Source organism: Carcharodon carcharias, chromosome 20 (assembly GCF_017639515.1).
Source record: "Carcharodon carcharias isolate sCarCar2 chromosome 20, sCarCar2.pri, whole genome shotgun sequence".
Classification (NCBI taxonomy): Eukaryota; Metazoa; Chordata; class Chondrichthyes; order Lamniformes; family Lamnidae; genus Carcharodon; species Carcharodon carcharias.
In genome coordinates, this window is record NC_054486.1 from 36,398,679 (window position 1) to 36,426,097 (window position 27,419).

The following is a 27,419-nucleotide window of genomic DNA, read 5'->3' on the forward strand; positions in this document are numbered from 1 at the left end:
ATATATATATAAGCATTGGGATACTTTTCAGCATTAAATGCTTGTGGTGCTGCTAAAATATCTGATGCATAATATAAATTGATCAAGTCAAAACCCTTCTCCATTTCTGACACTCAAGAGTAATATCAATGCCATTAATTTGTAGTGGACCTCCAAAGGTTTCGAACATGCCTCAAAAACGGCAACTGATAGCAGTCAACAGGCTCAGACTTGTCATCTCTTTGCAAAAAACCACAGGTAGATTACTACTACTTGTTACACAATGACTTCTGTAAAAAGATATATCAAACATGTTTTGTGCTCTCACAATAACAACAATATATGAAGATGTGTTATTTATTTATCCATACTAATCAGATAAAGACCATTGATATTGTTCCTATTTCCACACTTGAGACACTTAACCCACAGCAACATTGTTGGCAGCATAGTAGCAACCTTCTGTCTCATAAGACGTACATACAAACATTCATACAAGATAGGAGAAGTAGACCATTTGGCCCGTCAAGCCTGCTCCACCATTAAATAAGATTATGGCTAATCTGTTTGTATTACTAATTCCACATTCCCATCTACCCCGATAACATTTGATTCCCTTTCCTAACAAGATCTATCTATCTCTGCCTTAAAAATACTCAATGACCCCACTTCACCACTTTCTGAGGCGGAGAGTTCCAAAGTCGCACAATCGTCAGAAAATATTTCTCATCTCTGTCCTAAAAGGGTGTCCCCTAATTTTAAAGCAGTGCCCCCTAGTTCTTGATAGAGTTCATCAAGATGGCGCAAACTGTGTTCAGCATCGCCTGGTGTGGCTCAAGATTCCCACTCTGGCATGCAGTGTCTGCTGGACCTGCTGCAGAGGAAGACAGTGGGCTGAGAAAGTGTATGATTTGCTGGCCTCGGTTTTCTCTGGGCCCTCTTAGATTTATAAACATGTGCAGCAGGAGGGAGGCCATTTTGCCCATCATGTCCACGCCGGTCAACAAACATCTGATTACACTAATCCCATTCCCAGCACTTGGCCCATAGCCTTGGAGGTTATGGCAATGCAAGTGAATATCTAAATACTTCTTAAATGTTACAAGAGTTCCTGACTCAACCACCCCTTCAGGCAGTGCGTTCCAGACTCCCACCACCCTCTGGGTGAAAAATTTCTCAACTCCCCTCTTAGCCTTCTACTTTGAATCTATGCCCCCCTGGTTATGAACCCCTCTACTAATGGAAAAAGTGCCTTCATAGCCACCTTATCCATGCCCCTCATAATCTTATACACCTTGATCAACCTTCGTTGCTCCAAGGAAAACAACACCAGCCTATCCAATCTTCCCTCATAGCTCAGACCTTCCAGCCCAGGCAAATCCTGGTTAATCTTCTCTGCACCCTCTCCTGTGCAATCACATCCTTCCTATAATGTGGTGACCAGAACTGCACGTAGTACTCCAGTTGTGGCATAACCAGCATTTTATACAGTTCCAACATAACTTCCTTGCTCTTGTATTCTATGCCTTGGCTAATAAAGACAAGTATCCTATATGCTTCCTAACCACCTTATCACCTGCCCTGATACCTTCAGGGATCTATGGATATGCACACCAAGGTCCCTCTGATCTTCAGAACTTTCCAGGATCCTACCATTTATAGTGTAATCCCCTGCCTTGTTAGCCTTCCATAAGGGCATTACCTCACACTTTTCTAGGTTGAATTCCATTTGCCACTGCTCTGCCCACCTGATCAGTCCATTGATATCCTCCTCACCATTTACCACTCTATCAATTTTCGTGTCATCCACGAACTTCTTGATCATAACCCCTACATTTAATTCCAAATCATTTACAGACACCACAAACAGTAAGGGTCCCAGCACTGAGCCCTGTGGAATCCCACTGGAAATGGACTTCCAGTCACAGAAACATCCCTCTACCAGCACACTCTGCTTCCTGCCTCTCAGCCAAATTTGGATCGAAAGTGCCACTTTGCCTTGGATCCCATGGGCTCTTACTTTCTTGACCAGTCTGCCATGAGGGGCCTTATCAAAAGCCTTGCTTAAGTCCATGTAGACCACATCAAATGCATTACCCTCATCAACACTCCTGGTTACCTCCTCAAAAAATTTGATCAAATTTGTCAAACACGACCTTCCCTTAACAAATCCATGCTGACTATCCCTGATTAATCCGTGTCTCTCCAAGTGCAGATATATTCTGCCCCTCAGAATTATTTCTAGTAACTTCCCCACCACCAAGGTTAGACTGACTGGCCTGTAATCTTCTCGGCCAGCTGAGCTTTTCGTTTCTGCTCACCTCTTCCAATGCTCTTCCAGTCAGCCTCCAGAGGTCATGGCCATCAGCGACCGTCTCCCAGTTGTCAGTGTCAATGTCTACCATCTTCATATCTCCCTTGCAGTGGATGCCCAGGAGCTCATGACCCAATGGCCAGTTTGTCATACAGAAGGTCTTTGAGTATATGGCCGTCAGCCATCCGATGAAATTGGCATCATTGGCTTAGTAAATAGTGATTGCTGGCACCAATACTAAATGCAATTAACATGACTTTTTCCAAAACAGAAACTTGGGTGAAGGAACAAATCCCACAATGCAAGACGCCACCAAGATTTAAAGAGCAGATAAGATGATTTGGGATAAATCGAGCAGTATTCAGAGAATGCCAATCTTGGACTTTTAAACCAGATAGGTTACAGGAAGAGGGGAAGCAAGAGTGAAGCAACAGTTTACAGACTACGGTTGGAGAAATACCAGAGAAAGTTCAGAATGTCCATGCAACCATCAACTTTTTAAGCTGACAGTATCTTAATTAATAAGTATCATTAGTAATCCGTAAGAAAATTTGGCTTTTGTTTTACTGGGATTGTATGTTGGAACATGGGCCACGAGGTTGTCAGTATCGGCATGTCTTTTTCCCATTAGTTGCTCGTGCACAAATTGAGGCAGAAAAGATTTAAGATGAACTGATGGTTTCTGACAGTTGCAGTTAGATTATACACTGCATTTTTGTCTTTCCCACGAAAATGTTGCATATAAACAAATAAGCTATCAAAATACAGCTTTTAAAAACTTTCCTTTTTCATTTAAAGAAACATTCAGATGCATGCCAAGCAGTTGCATTGTATGAAGGTTTATTTTCTAAGACAAGTTCCTGTTGCTTTCTGTGAGGAGGCCATTCCTTGGTATTAATGAATTAACTGGCATTATTTGAGTTCTGTATTTGTGGAATTGCCAGGGATTGGAAATAAATGAGAGAACATGCTTGAGTTTTGCCTAACTGAGAAGAAATTACAGATTTCCACATTTAAGATCTCAATAATGTTTGATTGAGAGTGTGACAGAGACCACTGACCTTCTTGTACTTGCATTAGAATCATAGTAACATACTGTACAGAACATGGTTATTTGGCCCATTGTGCCAGTGCCAGCTCTTGCAAAGAACAATCCAATTAGTCCCACTACCCTGCTCTATCCCCAAAGCCCTGGAATTTTTGTTTCCTTTTCAAATATTTATCCAATTCCTTTGTGAAAGTTAATGTTGATTCTGCTTCAGATAGTGCATTCCAGATCTTCAGAACTCCCTGTATTAAAGAAAAGCCTCATCTGCCTTGTTGGATTTGTTACAACACAGCAGATATATCATCTGGTCCAAAATCCACAATCCAGGAAACCTGGTTGCGTTATCACAACAGTTTTGCAATTTGTATTTATTTTGAGATGCATGCACTGAATTCAGAAATAATAACCAAGACTTGGTGATTTAAAAAAAAAATTAAAATATTTTTTAACAAAAGAAAAGATTTCAAACACATGCACAAGACTACAAATTTCTACTATAATAACTCCTAAAATTCCTAATTAACCTGACTCCCAGTTACATCCCCTTTAAGGCAATGATTTAAAAATAGATTGCAGATTTTAAACAGATCCAGCAAACTAACACAATACCCTGGACAGTGGATTTCCAAATGGCTTTTCTCCAACTTCAGTTTTGGTACACAGCAGACTTATGCACAAATATTGGAGGCTTCATTAGGGCTATTTCACACACTTCTGTTAGATCTCACATGGCCTTCTCCTCATACATAGCCCTTTATTCTTCTTTATATATGTTTCTCTCTTTTTAATATGTAAATTCTATTGTTTCATATGTCTTCGAAATTGTATCTTCCTCACAATATAAAACTTTCATGTTGCTACTATTTATTATCTGTAACCTCTGGGAAAAATAAACACATTCCTTAGCCTTACTTATCTGGCTAGTTACAAACAGACTGAGATCCCTTTGAAATCCAAATCTCCCTTCATTCATCTAAAAATTCAAATTCCGTTCACACCTTACATGCTAAGCCAGCATCCATGTTTACTCATTAGCATGTCAAGCACCTAGCTTCTCGTGATGAGTTAAAGCTTGCAGTCTACTTGACTCCAAACGTAACTAACTCATACACAGACAGACCCAACTATACTTGCCCTCATAAACCTACTTTAAAATAAACCAGCAAAATATTATGAAAATTATTTTACTTTCATGACACCTCCATCTTTGAGAAAATGAACTGTCATAATTTAAAAAGACGGCTTCATTTTCTTAACCCATTTTATACTACCTACTATACTTATCTATTACCCACACTATTACATTAACAGATGCATGCAAATTACTTAAATCTATGCTGTCTGGTTATCAACCCTCCTGTTACTGGAAACAGCTTCTCATGATTTACACTATATTTGTTCACATTTAACACAGAATGCTACCTGGAGGTGAAAAAATTACTGTCAAGTACAATGTACTGCACACCCAAGCCAAATTAATCTTCATCCAAATCATGAGAAAAAAACCCTAAATACTGTTCAGGTGCAACATCATATAAATGAGTGACATCCTTTACCCCATCTCATGCAGTAATACTGCAACAACACCGCCACAAAGAGGAGCAAAAAAAATCAAAAGGGAAACTTGAAACGTTATGTTATAAAGGAGCAATATATTTCTTGCTAAACTTAAGACAGCAATCTAATACCTGGGTTCAGGTGTCAAACATAAACTAATCTAGCTTTGCTCTTGTGGTTTACAATATCACCTGCCTACCCCACAAAGCTGATTGGATTACAACCTTAATTCACTGGGGGCTATTAATTATGCACATATTATACACACACATACCAGCAATTAATAGGAGTGAAACTGATCTGCAGCAGCAACACAGGACAGGCTCTCAGCAAATCAATAATCCGTTTTACACTCCACTCAATTTTATTTTTCAATTGGCTTGCCGATTCACTACAATCAATTTCATGTGGTCTAGGTCAATTTCACCCTCAACTGCCACAACACATTATCAACATTGCAATTAAAAAATAAATTACTAACAAATGAGAATTAACTACCATTTAAAATGCAAAAAAACCTACAAAATGTATTTAGAATCCTAAACATCCAAAACTATATTGTTGTTTTAGATATATTGATTAAATGTCTGAAAGAAACCCCAACAGTGGCAGCTTTAGGAGTGAGTTGATAATTCACCACACCTGAGTCAGCTTGGCTTCACTGGAAAGACTCTCACTTCTGAATCAGAAGGTTGATCATTCAAAGATTCCAGTATATAGCATTCTCAATTGCTCTAACAAAGTCAACTGTATCTTCTACACTGTATTGAATCAACATCTGAATTTATACAGCAAGGTTCCATACTAGCGGGTGTGAATTTCAATGGATGAGCGCAAATGTACCACTTCTGCAGCCTGCATTCAGTGCAATTGTGCATTACTTTACCAAAAAAAAATGTTCATTCCTGTAGCTACATTTGGTGGAGTTTTTCCAACAGTCTGCATATCAGGCAATCACAATTGTGTCTTAAAACAGTGGACAACAACCATAAGTACACACTTAAAAAAAAGAGGTTGCAATGGATAATAAAGGAATTGGATAACAGTACTCAATACTCACCAGTTCTTGAGGCGCATAGGTGGAAGAGTCAGAATCCACTGACCAGTAACAGTAATCAAAGGTGAACTCTATATTCCGCTCCCTTGTATTCCCAGGACTATCAAACCGGGAATCCAGCTGGTACAGGATTCAGAAAACAAGAACAGATTTAAAACCAATTTCACTTACCAAATGCACATTTTAAATTATATTCATTGGACTTTTTGAGAGATCTGGCCAATTATACTAATTTTGTGATTGTCAGTTATATTTATCATGGTCTGAAAAGCAGTAACTCATTAAAATGAAAATGAAAATGAACTGAGGACACACTCCAAAAAACTCCAACAAACGTCAGTGTAGAAAAAGTACTTTCATCTCATTGGAATGCTCATGCAAGATCATAAACACCTAAGGCACTCATTATCTATGGCTCACACTCATGGATCATTCTCATCATATTGGAATAATATTCTAATTGTTGACTAATTTTATTGATGAAAAAGCGTTCTTACAAAAGTGCACCTTTTTAAAAGGAAGTTCAATGTGAAAAAATAAATAATTTCTTTCAATGCAATAACACTGAATAAATCTATTGAGATGTGTCACATAACAGTGCCACGTGTTATAAAACCAAACATATTTGAGATCTTAATATACTATTTCCTGTTAAGAAGCTGATATAAATTAAAACAATACAGTTGAAAGGAGATGGAAAAATCCAAGTGTCGGTCACCCCAGGCTGCTTGTTCAGCAAATCCTGACTACTGCTTGTGGCACTGTTGGAGGCCAGGAACAAATGTCTAGCTTCATCCTTCCAACTAGGGGAAGGACACAGCACCGGAACATATCAAAAAGAATTTAAACAGATAGGGAAATAAATAGTTTTTGAATTCTTTATTTTGAATTTCTAGTTCACTAAGTGTAAATTTTGTTTCAATTTGAAATATTTCAATATTATCAACACAGCCATCCACGGCTACATATACAACACCAGCTCTGAAGTAGAGTCATATGGACTCGAAATGTTAACTCTGTCTTTCTCTCCACAGATGCTGTCAGATTTCCAGTATCTGCAGTATTTTGCCTTTATCTTAAGGCTACTTATATATAGTTGCAGCAAATTTCATTATAGACCCCAAAATATAAAAAGCAACAAATGACAATACAAAATCCATGGCTAGTGACTTATGTTTTTGTCAAACTGACAAATCCATGTAAACTCTTGTCAATTAACAACAAGGAACAGCAGATAAAGGATGGTGACATGTACTGACTGAAATACAACAGGCAAATTTCCTTTTTGGTTAATTAAAAATGAGTGATCATTACCCACATCTGAACAAGTAGCTACTTAAAAATGTAGCACTCTGGCTCATAGACAAAACCCACTGTTTAATCAGCGGGCAATGCTATCCTCAATTAAGTTTAATCCTGGAATGCGTGTTTTAACACCAAAGTCTTAATAACCTGTAAAACTGTCAAATAATTGAATTCTGGAATTCTATAAATTCAGTTATTCAACACTTCTAACAAGAAGCAACACAGGAAGATTTTATACATGGCATTGAACATGTGACAGGGTTATAGCTTGTCTCTGATCCACACTCTCTTCAAGTGCAACTTCCCAGTAGGAGTGCAAGAACACTGAGTTTATCTGCATATTTTACTGAAAACCACAAATTACTCAAGAAATAAATACAAATTATTCCCAATTAGCTTTACAGCATTCAATAGATTACATTATGCTGCATTTATATTAGATTGAAGCGTCAAGTGTATTACAGGTAGCAAGTTATATGCTACATAACGCAGCTGAAGTTTATAAAACAAAAGAATAATGGGAGATGGAGGCAATATGGGAGATGGAGCTCTGACAAGCTGCACATGACATTATGTCCGAAATTCTTTAATCAATAAGTTATTGGCCTGAACAAGTATTGGCTGCGTTATTTTTATTCAACTATCTCTGCAGGGATTAATTCAAAATCTTCATGCATTGAGTTTGATGGGACAAAAGTACAGCATTTAATCCACTCTGGGAAATACACTATATAAATAAATACCCTTGAGTGATTCCATGGCTATATCATCTTGCAGTTAAAAAGACAGCCGAACACGTAAGCCTTTTATCGGATTATGGTCTTTCAATCACTCCATTATTCATTATTTAATAGAATTAATCCATGTGCAGTTGAAAAAGTTCTAAAGGTGAACTTTTTAGTAGATTTTCTTCATCGTGACATTTATTTCCTTTTTAATTTGTTCAGTAGTTAGGATTGTATGTCTAAATTTGCCTAATAAGCATAGACTGTCACCTGGATCCACTGAGGAATCTTACAATCCCTGATATACAATCAGCAACCAAACCCTCCAGAAAGGGGGAATTATTCCTGCTGAGCACTAGACTACTGAAATCAAAAAGCATCATTCGTTACAATACAGCAGAACACAGTTTGCAGAGGTACAATATGTTTTTACAGGGCAAACTACTCCTCAAAATGTTTCCTCCTAAAGAGAGTTTTAGCAAACTGGGGAAGGCAAAATCTGATCAATTCTTTTGTCATAAACATTTCAATGAGGTGCAGTTGAGTGTAGTCACAGCAACACGGTAAATCAGAACCGTAAGTACTTACTACCAGTTTTCCCAGGTGAATGGGTATTGTGGCTGAAGGCACTGAAGTGTGTGCTATACATCAATCTTAAAAGTCCGTCAGCTCCCAGTTCTGGACAGAGTAGATAGGGGGAAACTGTTCACACTCATGAAGGATCAAGAACGAGGGGGCACAGATTTAAAGTAATTGGCAAAAGAAGCAAAAGCAATGAGGAAAAACTTTTTCACACAGCAAGTGGCTGGGATCTGAAATTCACTGTCTGACAGTGGTGGAGGCAGGTTCAATCGAGGTATTCTGAAGGGAATTAGACTGTTATGTGAAAAGGAAGAATATTCAGGATTATAGGGAGAAGGCAAGATAATAGCACCAGGTGAATTGCTCATTTGGAGAGCTGGTGCAGACACAACGGGCCGAATGGCCTTCTTCTGCGCTGTAACAATTGAGTGTTGGATTTCTCATCTTTAAGCTAGTACACAGAATTCTACATTGGGCCCAATAGGGGAACTTATGTTTTATTACGACACAGTTCTGTTTTTCTGTATTCTATTGCAGGTCAGGAGACTTTAATACAGAGGGAAATATTTGATTTAATAATCATGCAAGAACCATAATTACCACATTTGTCCTCTCATGTGCATATAAAAGATGTCACAACATTTCTCAAAGAAAATCAGGGGAGTTCTTTCTGGTGTCCTGGCCAATAGTTATCCTCAACCAACATCACTGAACAACAAATTATCTGGTCATTATCTCAACTGCCATCGTGGGAGCTTGTTGTGCACAAATTGGCTGCGATGTTTCCTATATTACAACATTGGCTGTAAAGCATTCTGGGACCTCCCAAGTTCATGAAATTCAAGACTTTCTTTTTTGCCCTATATACTCCTCAAAACAACTCTCAATATATGTATTGCAATTGTAGGCTGCAGGGAGAAGCTGAAAAGCTACACTGAAAGTAGCCAATTCATAAGTAGGTTAAAAGACAAACCTGTCAAGCTACACTTGTTCCTTCTTTATCTAGTATAAATAACTATCTTACAACTTGGCTTCACCTCCTCTTACTCAACATTTGAGGGAGATGGTGATGTAATCTAGTAATCCAGAGGCCCAGGCTAATGCCCTGGGGACATGGGTTCAAATTCCACTACAGCAGCTGGTGCTATTTAAAATTCAATTAATAACAACCTGGAATACAATGCTAGTCTCGGTAATGGCGACCATGAAACTATCATCGATTGTTGTAAAAACTCATCTGATTCACTGATGTCTCTTTCAGGAAGGAAATCTGCCATCCTTACCTGGTCTGGCCTGCATGTGACCCCAGACAGAGTAATGTGGTTGACTCTTAACTCTGAAATGGCCTAGCAAGCCATACAGTTCAAGAGCAATTAGGAATGGGCAATAAATGCTGGCCTTGCCAGCAACGCCCACATCCCATCAAAGGATAAAAGGGGGAAAAAAATACTTTTCCCATTTCTACTCACCTAAGGCGGGTCAGAAAGTGGCAGCAGTCTAGTCATGGCTTACAATGGAAAATTCATTCAAGACCTTCTGAAATTCATTGCACTGCACAGAGTCAAGGAATGATACATCATAAGGAAGCCCATTCAGTCCATCATGGCTGTACCAGCTCTTGGAAACAGCTATGCAATTAGTCCCGCTCTCCTGCTTTTTCCCTTTAACACTGCACATTCTTCCCTTTTAAGTATATATGCAATTCACTTTTGAAAGTTACTATTGAATATGCTTCCACCATCCTTTCCAGGCAGTACATTCCAGGTCATAATTTGCTGGATAAAAAAAAATTCCTCATCTCCGCACTGATACTTTTGCCAATTATCTTAAATTTTAAACCTCTGGTTACCAAACCTTCTGCCACTGCAAACATCTACTCCATCAAAACCCTTGATAACTCATTCTGCTTTGAGCTCAGAATTCAGACACCAATGTTTATTATACACTGTAACTCCTAACTCAATGTCAGACCAAAGATCTTTGATACCAGCAGCAACAGGTGATTGAAAACTGTTCTGTTCACATGCGTGGATTCATGTCCCAACCCAATTAGCAACAGGAAGCATCAACATTGTGAGGGCAAATGACATGGCAACAAACCTGGGAAATTCCACACTTACCACAATGACAACAAATTACTTATCTGTTTCATGGCACACTGCTGTTAAACATTCGGATTTTTTTAAAATTGCCAAGTACTGCCCCCACAGGACAACTTTATTCAAGAATATATCAGTAACTCCTAAAAATGGAAATGAAGGAGCTACCCAAGTAAATAATGCTGACAACTGAAGGCAAACAGAATCTTTGGCTTCATATCTGAATGTAATTGATGTAATGTGCAATTCTATTACAGAACATGCCCTGCGTATTTTTCTTTTCAGATACTGATCCCATTCCCCTTTAAGTGCCATTTTGAATCTGGCTTCACCACACTTTCAGGCATTGCATTCCAGATCCTAACCACTCCCTCCGTAAAAAATATATTCCTCATTTTATCATTGCTTCTTTTGCTAATGACTTCAAATCTGTGCCCTCTCGTTTTCAATCCTTCCCACCAATGGGGACAGTTTCTCTCTATCTACTCTGTCCAGACACCTCATGATTTTGAATACTTCTATCAAATCTCTCTCAACATTCTATTCTCCAAGGAGAACAGTCCCAACTCCTCTAATCTATGTAACTGAAGTTCCTCTTCCCTGGAACCATTCTCATGAATCTTTTCTGCACCTTCTCTAATGCTTTCACATCCTTCCTAAAGTGTGGATGCAATATTCCAGTTGAGGCCAAATCAGTGTTTTATACAGATTTACTGTAACTTACTGGCTTTTGTGTTCTATGTCCCTATTTATAAAGCCCAGGAACTCATACACTTCATCAACCGCTCTCTCTACCTGTCCTGCCACGTTCAATGATTTGTGCACATATACCCCCAGCTTCTGCAATTCCTTTAGAATCATGCCTTTTATGTTATATTGTCTCTCCACATTCTTCCTACAAAATGAATCAACTTCACACTTGTCCGCGTAAAATCTGCCTTTGTCCATTTGAAGTTTAATATTACCCTCCTCACAGTTCACAATATTTCCAAATTTTGTGTCATCTACAAATTTTGAAAGATGGAGAGACAGTAATTTCACTGAATGGCGAGATAGTAAAAAGAGGGGGAAAATTAAGGGAGGCGGTTAGAGGAAAAAAAATCCTATGCAAAGAGCGTGGTTAGAATATGGAATTCTCTTCATACAGCATTGCTGATAGAAACTTAGGAACGAAGGAAGCCATTCATCCTCTCAAGCCTGGTCTGCCATTCAATTAGATCATGTTTGACCTGTATCAGTTGGAACTCAGTTGGTAGCACTCTTACCTCTGAGTCACTAAGTTCCAGGTTCAAGTTCCACTTTTGGGATCAAGAACAAAAATTAAGGTTGACACTCCCATGCAGTTCTGAGGGAGTGCTGCATTGTTGGAGGTGCAGTCTTTTGGATGAAGTGTTAAATATCTGCCCATTCAGGTGGACATAAAAGATCCCATGGCACTATTTCAAAGAAGAGGAGGGGAGTTATCGCCGGTGTCCTGGCCAATATTCATTCTTCAACCAACCCACAAAAACAGATTACTTATCATCACACTGCTATTTGTGGGAGCTTGCTGTCAGCAAATTGCCTACTGTGCTTTCTAACTTTACTACAGTTCAAAAGAACTTAATTTGCTATAAATATTTTGAGATGTCTGGTGGTTGTGAAAGGCACTACAGATACGCAAGTCTTTTTGTATCTTAAATCCATCTACCCACCTTGGTCCTGTAACTCTTAACGCCCTGCTCAAGAAAAATCCATCAATCTCGGTTTTATACTTTCAATTGACGCTCAGCTGCAACAGCTTACTGAGGAGAGTGTTCCAGATTTCTATTACCCTTCAGGGAGTGTTTCCTGACATCATCCCTGAATGGCTTAGCTCTAATTTTAAGGAAGTTCTGGACTCCCCATCACCACCTCTCCCCAACCACTACCCCCCCCAAAAGGAAATAGTTTCTCTCTAGCTACCTCATTAACTCCTTTAACCACCTTGAACACCTCAATTAGATCAGTCCTTAATCTCTTATATTCAAGGGAATACAAGCCAAGTGCATGCAACCTATCTTCATATTAAACACTTTCAACCCTGGTATCATTCTGATGAATCTACACTTCACTTCCTTGAAGGTCATAACATCCTTCCTAGGGTACAGTGCCCAGATTGAATACAGTATTCCAGAGCTCTGTGTGGTTGTAACATAACTTCCACACCTTTCTATTCTGGGCCACTTGAGATAAATACCAATATTCCATTCATCTTTTAAGTTTTTTTTTGTACCTGCTCATTAGATTTTAGTGATTTCTATACTTGGACCACAATTTCTCTGATCATCCATAGTCCTTATCTTCTCGCTATTTGATCCATCCTTCTTGGATCTGAAGCAGATGACCTCCAACTTTCTTACACTGAACTCCATCTGCTAGAGTTTTACCCACTCACTTAATCTGTCAATGTCCCTTTGTAACTTTCTGCTCCAAGCTACACCACTTACTGTGCCACCTTAGTGCTGTCAGCAAACTTAGATATAAAGCTATCTATTCCCACAGAAGTCATGAATAAATATAGTGAAAGGTTGTAAAACATTACTAATCCCATCCCAATTTAAGTACATATCCATTATTCCTATTCTGTGTCTTACCTCCAAACCAATACCCTATCCAAGCCAACAGGTTGCTTCTAATGCCATGCACTCTTGTTTTTGTTAAAAGTTTCTTATGTAGAGTGATTCAAAGCTCATAAGTTACTTTAAAAAGGGAATTAGTTACTTGCTGGAATAAGAACTTTTTTTTAAAAAAAGGATGAGGCAAGGGAGCAAGGGAGTGGGATCAAACCAACTGACATATATGTGGAGAAAATGGTTTGGCACAAATCTCTTGAGTTAAATGGCCTGTTTATATTCTGTAATGTCCTTTGGTTGGCTTTTCAGGTGTGGATTAAGAAATTAAGAACTTTCCCCCGGGTCTTTCTTAACCTTCCTCTAATTCTAATGCTTAATACTATAAATGGACTTTATTTTGGCCCAGATTTTCACTTGGTTATGGAATCTCTATGCACCTTCCAAAGTGGTGGCAGGATCTCCATTTCTAATAGATTCCATTTTCACCAATAGGTGAAAGGGGCCAGGGCATGACTCACACATAGAGGAAACCTGAACTCAGCAGGACCATTTGAACTCAGTGCTGAGTTCAAACATACCCCATTTTCACTGTAGCAAGGGCCTTAGCCTGCAGCGTTGGAATTACATAGTGTTAGAGTAGATATAAATGCCCTTGAAGGGTGAATAAGTTCCCTCAAACTGTCAAGCCATGAAGTTATTTAAATCCCCAACTCTTTAAAAGAACAGCCTGCCTGCGTCAGTGAGAAGTTAAAAAAAACTGTTTTAGCAGTCACAATAACTGTTTTTGGCATTATCAAAGGCTATCATTATGTCATTATTAATGCTTCGCTGCTTTCCATAACCTACCATTATCACAGCAGGGAGTTCCAAGTTCACAGTTTGATTGATAGCTCAAAGAGGTTATTAAAGGAGTAGCTGTCTTTGATATGGGGTTATGAATTTAAGTCTGTTGATATGGGATTAAGTACTTGAGGGGATTTTAAAATTTTGAATGGACTTTCATGAATGCAAGTTTTTTTTAAATATAGCAAAGGCTATAATAGATACTTAGAACTTTATTTTATTTCGTCTCAACATGGCTCTGGAGGATACTGGGGGAAATTGGCATGGAGGATGTAAGGGTAAAGGACGTTGGGTGAGCTGGCATGAGTAGGCATTAAGTTAGAAAGGGAACTATAAGGAGTTATGGTAGTGGGTGAGTAGCATGAGTTGGCTGAGTTGTAATTAAGTTGGCATGGGCTATAAGGGGCGCTAGTGGATGGGGAGGATGGGTTGGCATAGATGGGCCATGGAAGTGGGTGGGGAGCGATGAGCAGCTGTGAGGGGTGAGGGCCTAAAATATGAGCAACTAACTGGAATGAAGTCCCCCAGACTTGAGGCAGGCCTGTTAAACAGGCAGCCTCGGCCCTCAGCAGCCCCAGTGGCCATCTCCAATCTGCATCCGGGGCGCTGGAGCCAACTCCATCCCGCACCCTGCCCCTGGAACGAAGATCCCGCCATTGGTTTCTCTCGAGGCAGTTGTGGCAAGCCATGAAATTTCCTGATTCGTGCTACTTGCCTCTGCAACGAAAATCTGGGCCTTTATGAGAGGTTCGACTAAATTTAACCCTGTAAATAGAAAGATATCTATTCCTTGCATGGTTTGGGTCCTCAATGAAGTACTTAAATTATAAGGGTTATATGTAGTTCAGTGTCTGTAATGTAGGAATGGTGCATTGGTTTGTAATTTTAATAGATGTTAATTCAATGTTTCTTCTTTTCATATTACTTTCACGATTTCTCTGTTAACTTGTTGAATTTTTTTTAATCTATATGTGAATTTTTCAATGAAGGTCACACTTCAATTCAGCCTTCAGGCTGCAAACATGTTTCTTGAATAAAATACTATTATTATTTAAAGGTCTGATTTCCACGCCACACCCTAAAGCGTATATCAAAGCTGTTGAGAGTTTTCAGCATTCAGTGGGTTAAAGTTCCTATGTCAAGAATTCTTTCCCAAGCTCAGGCTTCCTGTTTACCCTAACTACTCTCAGCCACTAACAATACTTATGAAAGAAAGCATCACAATTAGTCATATCAGAATTAGACATGGAGAACAATTCTCCAGATATTTTTAAACAATGGAAATCCTCAAGGACAAAGTATAAGTTTCACTCTAAACTGTCTAAACTATTTACTGCTCAAAAAAAATTATCTTTCATAATACTAAATTAAAAAGTAATTCTACATGAAAAATTACAAATGGAAGAGCAGGGAAATGGGACTAATTAGATAACTCTTTCAAATGGGACAAATTAGACAACTCTTTCAAAAAGCTAGCACAGGCACAATGGGGTGAATGACCTCCTTCTGTGCTGTAAGATACTATGCCCAGTATATCAAAAAAAGGTCTGCAAATGTTTTTCTTATGTTTACATGCATAAAACTCCTAATCAGAAAGGCTCTTTTGTCAAAACAATTGTATTCAATAGAACAATGGTGAGAATTTTAATATTTACAGACTAAATCTTCAGTTTATCTGAATTACCGTGCACTTGAAGTATGGTTCCAAATAGAGGGACTCTTACCTTCATATTTCTGATGCTGGCTGTCTTGTCATCCACATGCACAATTATACTTGATCCTTCCGCTTTTTCTCTGAAGGAGACACACATGGATGTAAGTAAATATACCTTACAATGTATTTCCTGGCATCAAAACTGCCTTTGTATGTACAAGGGTAAAGCCGAGATTGCATTTCAAAATTCAGTCTAACAGGCTAGGTTTCCTTTTTGTCATTTGTACTTGAGCAATTCTAACAAAATATTTTTAATCCATTGCATTGCACAATTTCCCAAACATGTCTTGAAAAACTATCCCAAAATATGAATTTCACAAAAAAAAATATCAAGTTACATGAATATAATCCACCCATCCTCCCATCCATCTGATTGAAACACTATTCTGGTACAATAACCAGATTGCTAAAACCATTTAGAAAGGAGGCAATAACTTTTGTTTCGCAACCATTAAAGCTATCATTTCCGTGAATATACAAGAATAAACCCCATTTTAAAATTGGTCTTACATTAATGGCTCATAACATAATTATGGTTTTCATCTACAATAACACAAATAATCTTTAATTATCTTCAGTTGGCACCTAGAGTGTTCAATCAGTCTACAACTCAACACCTAATCAAAAGGTCCCTTAAGTCTCAGGACTACCTTAATTTGGGGGTTACTTGTATTTATCACAGTCACTGCATGGAAAGGAAAATTCAGATCAGAGAGAAGAAACAGAACCCAAAGCTGTTGGCTAGTCATAGCAAGACGCTCGCATTTGAAACCATATCATCTCCTTGCAAAATTAGATTACAAGAGAAAAGGAGTGGGAGAAATAATTTTATTAAATTTTAAAATATCTGTACTTTTCAAGTGGGGATGCTTTAAAAACAGTTAAAAGAACAAACCTGCATTTATACTGTGCCTTTCACATCCTTGGGACATCCCAAACCACTTCTCCCTAAAAGGAATTGCTTTTGAAATGCAGTCACTGTTGGGTCTGTAGAAAAATGTGCCAGCCAATTTCTGCACAGCGAAATCCCACTAAAAGCAATGACCAGATTATCTGTTTTAGTGATGTTAGTTAAGGGATAATTGTTGGCCTGGACAATGAAAGAGCTCCCCTGCTCTTCTTCAAATAGTACCATGGGAACTTTGTTCATTGTATACCAATTGGATGTTGACTGTATCAAACGGTGGCCAATATCCTATATATTGCGGCAAACCGAAACTATGTTGGTTGGGTTTGTGTCTCTAAATAATGTGTGTGTAAAGATTAGTCTTATTTTATCCTTCACTGCCTATCTTGCTTAGTTGTAACAATTTTTTTGTCCACGAGAGGACAAACACAGCCTCTGTTTAACATTTCATCTGAAAGGTGACATCTCTGACAATGAACAGATTATGTGCTCTTGTCCTGAATGATAAGTGCTAACATTAAACCAAGCTGACACTAAAGGTATGAAACATTCATTATAATTCAGATGGTTTATGTCAACTGATGTGTTATTCTAAGAATTTGAACAGTGATAAATGCCAGTTTTAGGACCTTAGATAGTCAACATCAATTGAGTGTCTTCCAAACCTATATGCTCCCTATAACAAAGTCCACCTCCAGTCTCTGCCAAGCCCATCAAGCCCATGCCTTTACCACCTCTGGACTTGACTATTCCAATGCTCTCTTAGTCTGGCCTCCTTTCCTCCACTTTCTGTAAATTTGAGCTCATCCAAAACTGCTGCCTGCATCCTATCCTGCAAAAGGATCTGCTCAGCTATCACTCTTGAGCTTGCTCCTGGTACCCTGGTGTCACCAATTTAACATTTTTATCCTCATGCTTAAATACCTTCATGTCCTCACCTCTCCATATCTGCAACCTTCTCCAGTCCTAAAAGCCTCCCAGAATTCTCCATTCTTTGAATTCTGATGCTCTGCCTTGCCCTTCCTTTTGCCTACGCTCCAGCATTGGCAGCTCTGCTTTCAGTCACCTGAGTTTAAAACTCTGGAATTTCCTCTCAAACATTCTATTTCTTCTTTAAGGCTGTCCTTAAAACTTTCCTCTTGGGCCATAGTTTTAGTCACCCCTCCTAATCTCTCTCTCTCTTCCTCCTCTTTTGGTTCAGTGTCCATTTCTGTCTGATTTATGCCTCTGTGAAGTATCTTGGGAGCTTTTTCTGAGGTAAGGTATTACTAACCATATATCATGTCATTAAATAAACACTGGTTAAAATCTATCGCCAAAATATTAGTCTTTAAAGATTAATTTAAACCCATCAAATATTTTGTCCTCTTTTGAACAACACCTTAGTTACAATGAAACAAATAACTAGATGCCCAGGAATCAACAGATCAAAACCAACAAGAACGAATTCAAAAAACCCTACAGTAAGCCCAAACTCAAATCACACTAGGGAGAAGTGCAAACAAAGGAATCAGAAATGTTGGATCCTCTTGACTGGGATTCCAATGTCCTTTTGACCAAAGCAGAAAGCTGAGGCATACCTGCATTATGCCAAAGGACAGAGATTCAACTACTTAGTGTAATCTCCAGTAATAGAATGGCAAACAAGGAGAATGTGGAAAGAAGACTTTCTACTATGACAGTTATTGAAGTTAACCAACTGACACTTCAAGCAACCAAATCAAACAAAAAATAATTTCATAAATGAACTCAACAATTTGAGAAGCCAGTTTGTTCACTGCTTTTTCTTGAATTTTGAACTCCACAGTATCTTGTTTCCCAGGAACAAATGGAGACATAAGATGGATGGCCAAGAAAAGTATTTTTCCAACACAATATGACTAAATTCACTGCAGTTATAAATTTGTCTGATGGCAATAAATGTGAAGAATATTGCAACTTCTGAAGAGTGGGTTAAGCATCCTACAATAGTTGGGTTGTATTATGGATTTATTTTTAATCGCAACTTAAATTTAAAAAAATAGTTTCCTTTGTTTCACTTTAATTTTCAGCTTGACAAGTACCAGCAGCATGAAATTAACAGATGTTTTCCAGTGCACTATTGTGCATCTCACTTCAACAAGGGTACACCCTTGATCTCTGCCACAACATCTGCTCAAGGCAGCAAGCAGATACGCCATGAGAAGGATGGCAACTGAAAGATAGATCAGTTTCCTATCCCATAACTATTAGCTCTCACAGCATTCAACACAGCCCTATGCATATGGCACCTTTCTTTCTTTCATTCTCTGAAAGACAAAGCCATCTCTAATGAGGGTTTTTGTACCAGGTTTTTAGCTCCAAGTTTTCGGGTTTCTAAAGTCTCCATTTGCAACCAGTATGAAAGCTATCATAGAGACGCTAATGACAGCAAACAATAGCAGAGGTGTTACCTGTGACTCGGCTGTAACACTCCCTCCTCTGGGTCAGTAGGTTATATTTACCTTCCTGGAAGTGTAATAATACAAAACTGGTTGACAAACCATAGGACCTCAGGGATGCCAACATAGTCAACATCTGGAAGCATAAAGGATCCAAAATTGTATGCGTCAACTACAAAGGAATAAGTCTTCTCTCAATTGCAAGAAAGATCCTTAAAAGCATCATATTAAACGGCCTACTAGACACTCGGAGATTATATCCTCTTGGAATCAATGTGGGTTTAGGGCTAATCATGGGACATCCAATAATGGTGTCTGCAGCAAGACACCAAGAAATGTGCCAGGAGCAATATATATGTTGTTCATTGATCTACCCAAAGCTTTTGGCAGTGAGAGTCAATCTGATCTTTGGCACTTGCTATCCAATCTAGGATGTCCAAACAAATTTGCCAAAATCCCACACGATGGCATGGTTGAATGTGTTTGTGTCTATGGTAAGATGCCTTTGGCAACCAACAGCATAAAGCAAGGACAAAGCGTGGCTCCCTAACTCTTCAATCTCTCAGGTGACAGAAACATGCCTGCAGGCATCATATTAGTTTCTTTTAAGGGAAGCTCTTCACTCTCTCCAGAGTGTGCACCCCCACCAAAATCAGTGGCAGTAATCTAAAAGCTTCTGTATGCAGTTGGCAATGCACGAGCTGCCCACAACAAGGAAGACATCCAGAATATGGCAAACAAATTTTCTGCCAAAAACACTGGTCTCTAAATCAGTGTCGCCCGAAGTTATGTTTCAACCAGCACCAGGTACACACTATGAAGCGCCAGACATAACTGTTGATGCCACCAGTCTCAAGATTGTAGAAAAATTCTCATACTGGACTAAAGCACAAAAATCTAAGCTGACACTCCCATGCATCTGCCCCCTCGGGTGGATACAAAACTATCCCATGGCACTATTTTGAAGAAGAGCATGGAAGTTCCCCTGGTATCCAGTATTTATCCTCCAATCAACAGCACTAATAGAAATTATCTGGTCATTATCACATTGCCCTTTTGTGGGAGTTTCATTTGGGCAATTTGGCTGCCACATGTCCTACATTACAGCAGTGACTACACTTCAAAAGTCATTTTTGGCTTAAAACACTTTGAGCTCTGGCTCTACCAGACAGCCAACACAATGAGCTGGTCTCCTCTTATGCTGTTTGATGCAAAGATTCTCTCATGAAACTTACAAGATCCCATCACACTATCCAAAGCAGAGCGGTTCTTCCAGCACTAGGCAATACTTTGCCCCAGCTTTAACTCAATTAACACCAGTAAAATCAGTAACCAGGTCATTGTCACACAGCTGTTTGGGAGGCATTGCTGTCAGCACATTGCCTGCCCTGTTTCTTACATTCCAAAAGTGGCCGCAATTCAAAAAGTACTTCATTGACTGTAAAGCACATTGGAACGTCATGAGATCATGAAAGGAACTTACATAAATGCAAATTCCTTCTTTCCACTTTTCATAGTGAGTCTGCAATGTAAACCTGCACAGCACTTTTAGGATCATTCAAATAATCTGTTTAAGGGCATTGATAGAATCAGTGCTGTTAACTCAACATCCTGTTTGTCAAATGTATTGTGAAGATGGTCAACTCACTTGACTATCTAAGTGATCGTTCACTGAACTTGAATTCTGATGTTGGAATACCCAGCTTATCTGGTGCACTGTTAAATGCATTGTAATGATTCAATGCATCAACCAGCTCAATGATTCCTAGATTAATCATTTCCTACATTACAACAGTGACTATACTTTTAGCATCAGCCATGACTCAGCCGGTAGCACTCCTGCCCAGGTTGACCAACTGTTGAGAAAAAAAGTGATATTTGGACCACACGAGAGTGGTGATCGGGCGGGTGAGGGGAAAAGAGGGGGTGTGATGGTGGTGATGCTATGATAGCAGCTCAAATGCAAAACTTACCTTAGGCAGTCATGGCAACTACATGGGTCTGCTGCATGGCACATCACAGGAAGGACTCCTTCCAAGTTTCAGTGCCACTACCCGCTGCTACTTGCAGTCCCGCTCAACACACTTTCTCCCCCCAATGACTGATGGTGAGAGCCTAGTGGACATGGTCAAAAGAAAACCAAAGCGGCAAAGGCAGCAGTAACAGGATGGAGGGGGCGCTTGCTGTGAGCACACTGGCCGGATTGAAGGGGCGCTTGCTGTGAGCACACTGGCCGGATTGAAGGGGCGCTTGCTGTGAGCACACTGGCCGGATTGAAGGGGCGCTTGCTGTGAGCACACTGGCCGGATTGAAGGGGCGCTTGCTGTGAGCACACTGGCCGGATTGAAGGGGCGCTTGCTGTGAGCACACTGGCCGGATTGAAGGGGCGCTTGCTGTGAGCACACTGGCCGGATTGAAGGGGCGCTTGCTGTGAGCACACTGGCCGGATTGAAGGGGTGCTTGCTGTGAGCACACTGGCCGGATGGAGGGGGCGCTTGCTGTGAGCACACTGGCCGGATTGAAGGGGTGCTTGCTGTGAGCACACTGGCCGGATTGAAGGGGTGCTTGCTGTGAGCACACTGGCCGGATTGAAGGGGCGCTTGCTGTGAGCACACTGGCCGGATTGAAGGGGCGCTTGCTGTGAGCACACTGGCCGGATTGAAGGGGTGCTTGCTGTGAGCACACTGGCCAGATTGAAGGGGTGCTTGCTGTGAGCACACTGGCTGGATTGAAGGGGCGCTTGCTGTGAGCACACTGGCCGGATTGAAGGGGTGCTTGCTTGAGCACACTGGCCAGATGGAGGGGGTGCTTGCTGTGCGCACACTGCCCGGATGGAGGGGGTGCTTGCTGTGAGCACACTGGCCGGATTGAAGGGGTGCTTGCTGTGAGCACACTGGCCGGACTGAAGGGGTGCTTGCTGTGCGCACACTGGCCAGATTGAAGGGGCGTTTGCTGTGCGCACACTGGCCGGATGGAGGGGGCGCTTGCTGTGCGCACACTGGCCGGATGGAGGGGGCGCTTACTGTGCGCACACTGGCCGGATTGAAGGGGCGCTTGCTGTGAGCACACTGGCCAGATTGAAGGGGCGCTTGCTGTGAGCACACTGGCCAGATTGAAGGGGTGCTTGCTGTGAGCACACTGGCCGGATTGAAGGGGTGCTTGCTGTGAGCACACTGGCCGGATTGAAGGGGCACTAGCTGTGCGCACACAGGCCGGATTGAAGGGGTGCTTGCTGTGAGCACACTGGCCGGATGGAGGGGGCGCTTGCTGTGTGCACACTGGCCGGATGGATGGGACGCTTGCTGTGTGCAGATTGGTTGCCATGCTTCCTAGGTCATAACAGGGACTGCTCTTCAAAAAGTATTTGAAAAGTGCTATAAAAATGCAAGTCCCCCAATTCTCCATTGATTCTAAATTGCTTTAGGATGTCCTGAAGTTGTGAAAGGCACTATAAAAATTCAAGTCTGTCTTCTGCCAATTTGGGAGCCAAAATAAGAGGTTTTTACACGATTAATTGGTGTGTTAATTTCTAGGCCCATTAGAACCTGGGAACGGAGAGTAAAAATCAGTAGAAAAAGTTAAGAAAAGCCTTTATATTACAATCTCCTATATTTACATTGGAGGCTAATTCAGAAAAGAGACATCCAACCTAGCATTATACTGAAAGTAAGTTACTCCTATGATGTAAACTAGTATGAAAAGTACCCAAGAGTTCAGGAAGCATTTCTGCAGTACCTGTACCACTCCACGTCCTGGGTGCTGTGGAAACCACCTTGTCTGTACAACAGGGCAGGTTCTGCAGCAGTCAAGACAACTTAATGACAGCTTGGTTTGTACAATTGTTTTCTAACTGCAACTGTAACTATGATGTGCAAGGTACGAGCAAGGCCAAAACCACCTCACCGGCCAAAAAAACACATGGCCAGCACTTCTCATTGTAAACATAATTTTGATCACTAAGATAGAGCTCCCTTCAAAAGCACTTGCAGAAATCACTGAGCAATGCAAATGGTCTTCGAAGTAATTCCATCTTTTTAACTTTACCATTACCGTAAGTGACCTTTTTAACAACAACTTTTATTTCTGTAATGTCTTTAACATCCCAAAGTGTTTCGCAGAAGCCTAATCAGACATACTGATGCCAAACCACATAATAATAAGAAAGTAACTGAAAGATTGCTCAAAGCACTAGAACCAGGGCCTGAATTTTACCCTTGGAGTGCGCCAGAGCTCGGCGTGGCCGGAAGTGAATGTAAAGCCCGGTCCCAGCCACGATTGCGCTGTGAATGCGATCTTACACTGGGTGGCCAATTAAGACCCGGCCAGTGTGAATCACGACCACCAGATGTGTTTTCCATGCACAGGAGTGGGAATGCATCGGACCCGGTGGGGTGTTCAAAAATGGAAGAGGCATACTGAAGGTTGCCAGGAGTTGTGGGGCAGGCTGAGGAAGATGTCTGGAAGCTACTCAAGAAATATCCTGGTGTGCAGTCAAGGCCTCGGCACCTGGAGGCTGTGGAAGGTGGGAGGGCAAGTTGGGTAGGCACTCTGCCCCTTCTTTTCTCTGATGAGTGCCTGGGAGTGCTGGTGGAGGAGGTCAGTGCCAGGCAGCATATCTTAATGCCAAGGGATGGCAAGAGAAGCTGCCCCATCCGAGTGAGAAGGCCTGGACAGAGGTCACCGCCCAGGTCAGCGGGCACGTGGTGGTGCACTGCATGTGCCTTCAGTGCCACAAAAGATTCAATGATCTCCTGTGGTCAGCAAGGGTAAGTGCAGAAATGGCATGGATCTGTGTGGAGAACTTTAATCAGGTGCCTATTGCTCAGAACGTTCAGGGGTCTAAAAATGTGTATGCTAACTGGCACTTAAGCCTGCCCTGCCAAGGCTTAGATGTCAGCACGACTGGCCTCAGTGCATTGCAGGGTGAGATGTGCCACAGTGACATGGCCAGCCCAATGTCCAGGTGGGAGGGGGCTGGGAACCAGGAAAGGACCATCAGGGATACAGAGCAATAATGAGCATATATTTTTCCATCGGGGAAGAGGAGTCATAACACCGTGGAGTGCAGCAGAATGAGTGGAGGAGTGCCAAATCTGTGCATCCTCACTAAGCACGAGAGCAATGCACTAGAGCTTGAATGCCACCGGCCAGCACGTTCCAGTCGCAATGAGGCATGGATCTCAGATAAAGGTAAGAGTGCAGGTGCCAGATGCGTGTGCGGTGGGTACTGGAAACATAACAGGCTCCTCTCATCAGAAAGTGAACTGTCGTAGCCAGAGAGCCGACTGAAGTTCCAATGCAGATGGCACCATGCAGCAGGTCTCCACTATCTCCTCTGTCACTATGCATGCTAGGTGTACTATGATGATTGAATATATTGATATTTTGCTTCCCTCCCACAGATGTGCCATCTACAGGAGCAACTGGCAACCCTGAGGACCCCCCACCGAGCGCCAGGAAAAACAGCACGCCTGCACCACTGTCACATTGTCTCTGAACCAGGCACCAGCGCAGATACTCGCACGTCGGTGGGCATTAGGTATTTGGCTCTGCGGTTATTGCATAGTGGTGAGGGCACATCACACTCAATTGAGGAGCTGGCAGAGACAGAGAGATCCCAGGGAGCCAACAGTGGAAGCACAGCTAGAGACCAGGACCATGCTGCATCCGAGGCGGATGACAAGCCTCTGGAGTCATCCATCAGGCAACAGATGCTGGATGTCCAGTGGGATGCACAAGGAAAATTGAAGGAGACCCATGAGGGTCTGCTTGCCATGGTCTCCTTCATGGAGGAGTCCATGCAGAGCATGAATTCTGCATTGACCCTTAACACCGAGCGCACAGCCTCCTCCATTGAGACTGGCAACTCTCATGGAGAGGCTTCAGGAGTAAACTCAGGGGTTCCTAGGGTTGCACTCGGACCTGCAAGCCCTCAGACAGGCAGTGACCACAGAAGTGAGAGATGGATGAGACATCTAGTCTCCCAGCTAGGTCCCCGTCCATCAATGGTGAGCACCTCACGCTGGCAGACGAGCTGCCTGTTGTCTCTGTGGGCTTCTCTCAGGGCACTCTGGATGAGGGCACCAGCTCCTCCGCTCCTCCAGTGGCTGCTGCATCTGATGATGCCACGACGGCTGAGAGCCCAGCTCCGGGGCTGGATGCACCCTCAGGCTCCGGCGGCCAGAAGACGACCGCCAAGGTCATCAGGGCCACCAGGACGGCAGAGTCAGCAGACTGCCTCCAACGCCACTGTCAGCGAGGGGCAGGGGGTAGGGGGAACACCAGGATGCAGCACCTGCAAACATAAGTTGAAGGCACCTCGAGTACAGCAGCGGAATGTCACAGGTGACATATTTTGCTTTTTTTTTTTGACTCTTGTGTTAGGGATGGACACTTTGTTTGTTCATGTTAGGTACCACAAACATTTATTTTACTTAAATGGGCTGCGTTGTCTGGATGGTATGAAGGGGTGCCAAATGTAGCTTGTAAAAGTATGGCATTGTGTGGTGCTGGCCTAATGTGTTGGGTTCTCATTTATTGATTGTTAGCAAAGGAGACAGTGCCATTGGTTTGACGAAGCATAGATGCCTTGGATGCCTAGCAGAAGATTCGCTGGATCAAAGCATCCCTGGTGTCCCTGCCTCCGTGAGGGTTCCTGTCCTCTGCCTCGAGGTCCTCACCGTGTGCCTCCCCAGGCTCTTCCTCTGAGCCATCACGAGTCACCCTCCATGGCCCGTGGAGCTGTCTCACTTTCCTCAGCCTCCGGTGGGCCTCACCTTGCCAGAGCCAGGTTGTGCAGGGCGCAGCATGTGACAACTATGAGGGAGATATGCTCTGGAGGATATTGCCATGTTCCCCGTGACCGGGCCAGGCATCTGAAGCGCATCTTCAGCAACCCGATGGTCCTCTCCACCACCACCCTTGTGGAGGCATGTCTCCTGTTCTATCTCTCCTCAGCCTCAGTTCTTGGGCGATGGAGTGGGGCCATCAGCCACCTCTTCAAGGGATAGCCCTGGTCACCCAGGAGCACTGCCTGAACACTAGATGCTGGGTAGTGGCACCTTCAGTGTGCCTTCCTGCCTTGGCCTCACTGCTGGCCCTGTACCATCTGAGCCCCTGCCTCTCCTCTCAAAAGGTCTGTCCCTGGGATGCTGCCCACGCCTGCTTGGCCTCCTCTCCCTCTTCAGAGGAGGTTCCACCGGCGGAATACACTATCCCCAATAGATGGGATGCAGAGGAGCAGTGCCTTGAAAATGAAGGGGTGCTATGCTGCAATATTCAGAGGAACCTTCCAGGGAAGATGAGGACCTGAGATGCTGGAAGGCAGGTTTGACAATCAAATGCGATGCCGAGAAACTCTGGGACAACTCTGTACTCACACAGCAAAGGACTGGCATTGACAGAGAAAGTGCTACTGCTCCAGGGGCCTTTTATCCCACCCATGGATAAGGAAATGATAAAAATGTGAATTCCACCCACCCGTTTTGCCCCTGCGACGAGCTAAAAATCGGACAGGCAACATAAAGTCATGGACAATTGGCTTTTTACTGGCCCTAATTCGCCCGTTAATTGTCAGCGGGTGCTGCTCCAACTCCTGCACATGCGCGCTGACCTCAATATTGCACATGTGCATGATGAGGTCGGGACACTCGCCCAATGTCCTTCCACGCAATTTTAGGTGTGTTCGGGTCGGTCGAGCGCTCAGCCTCAGAACACAAAATTCTGTCCCAGGAGAAGATTGGAACAATCAAGTCTGGAACTAATGATATGGGGTTCTGCTACTGTTTGAGGAAAGGAGAACTTAAATCTCCAGGTAGAATTAGTGTATAGAAAATTAAGTACATTTTAATATTTCAACTTAATTGTTATTTTATGACAGTTCTATATATAAATTTGATATGTTAAATTAGTACAGCAAACTATTTACAGCTATGAATAAACATTTACAATTTATCCTCTGCATTAAGAGCATCGTAAATAAACTCCATAACAATATACAAAATATAATTTTCAGCACAATTTGTAACAAGGCTAGCCTGCCATTAGTAAATTTTTCATCACTCCATTTTTTTTTACACTTTTTGCAGATCTTATTGCTTTCCAAACAAACCAAACTCTGATTAGGTCTGAAATAAAATACTCAAATACAGTTAAGTATTTCAGTTTAATGATATTTCATCAGGACTGAAAGATCATCAACTAGGAATGTTAACTCAGTTTTTCTCTCTTCACAGATGCCGCCTGACTTGAGTATTTCCAGCATCTTCTGTATTCT

The 27,419-nt window shown here is 41.7% G+C and overlaps 1 protein-coding gene across 1 annotated transcript in view; it reads right to left on the reverse strand.

Annotated features, from left to right (window-relative positions):
* Positions 1-27,419, reverse strand: part of stard9 (StAR-related lipid transfer (START) domain containing 9) — a 356,364-nt gene that overhangs the window by 327,015 nt on the left and 1,930 nt on the right. Inside the window, exons 2-3 of the mRNA XM_041214173.1 lie at positions 15,828-15,897; positions 5,959-6,075 (exon numbers count right to left, since the gene is read on the reverse strand). Coding sequence (XP_041070107.1) covers positions 5,959-6,075; positions 15,828-15,897 — 187 coding nt within the window. The remainder of the gene's footprint in view (positions 1-5,958; positions 6,076-15,827; positions 15,898-27,419) is intronic.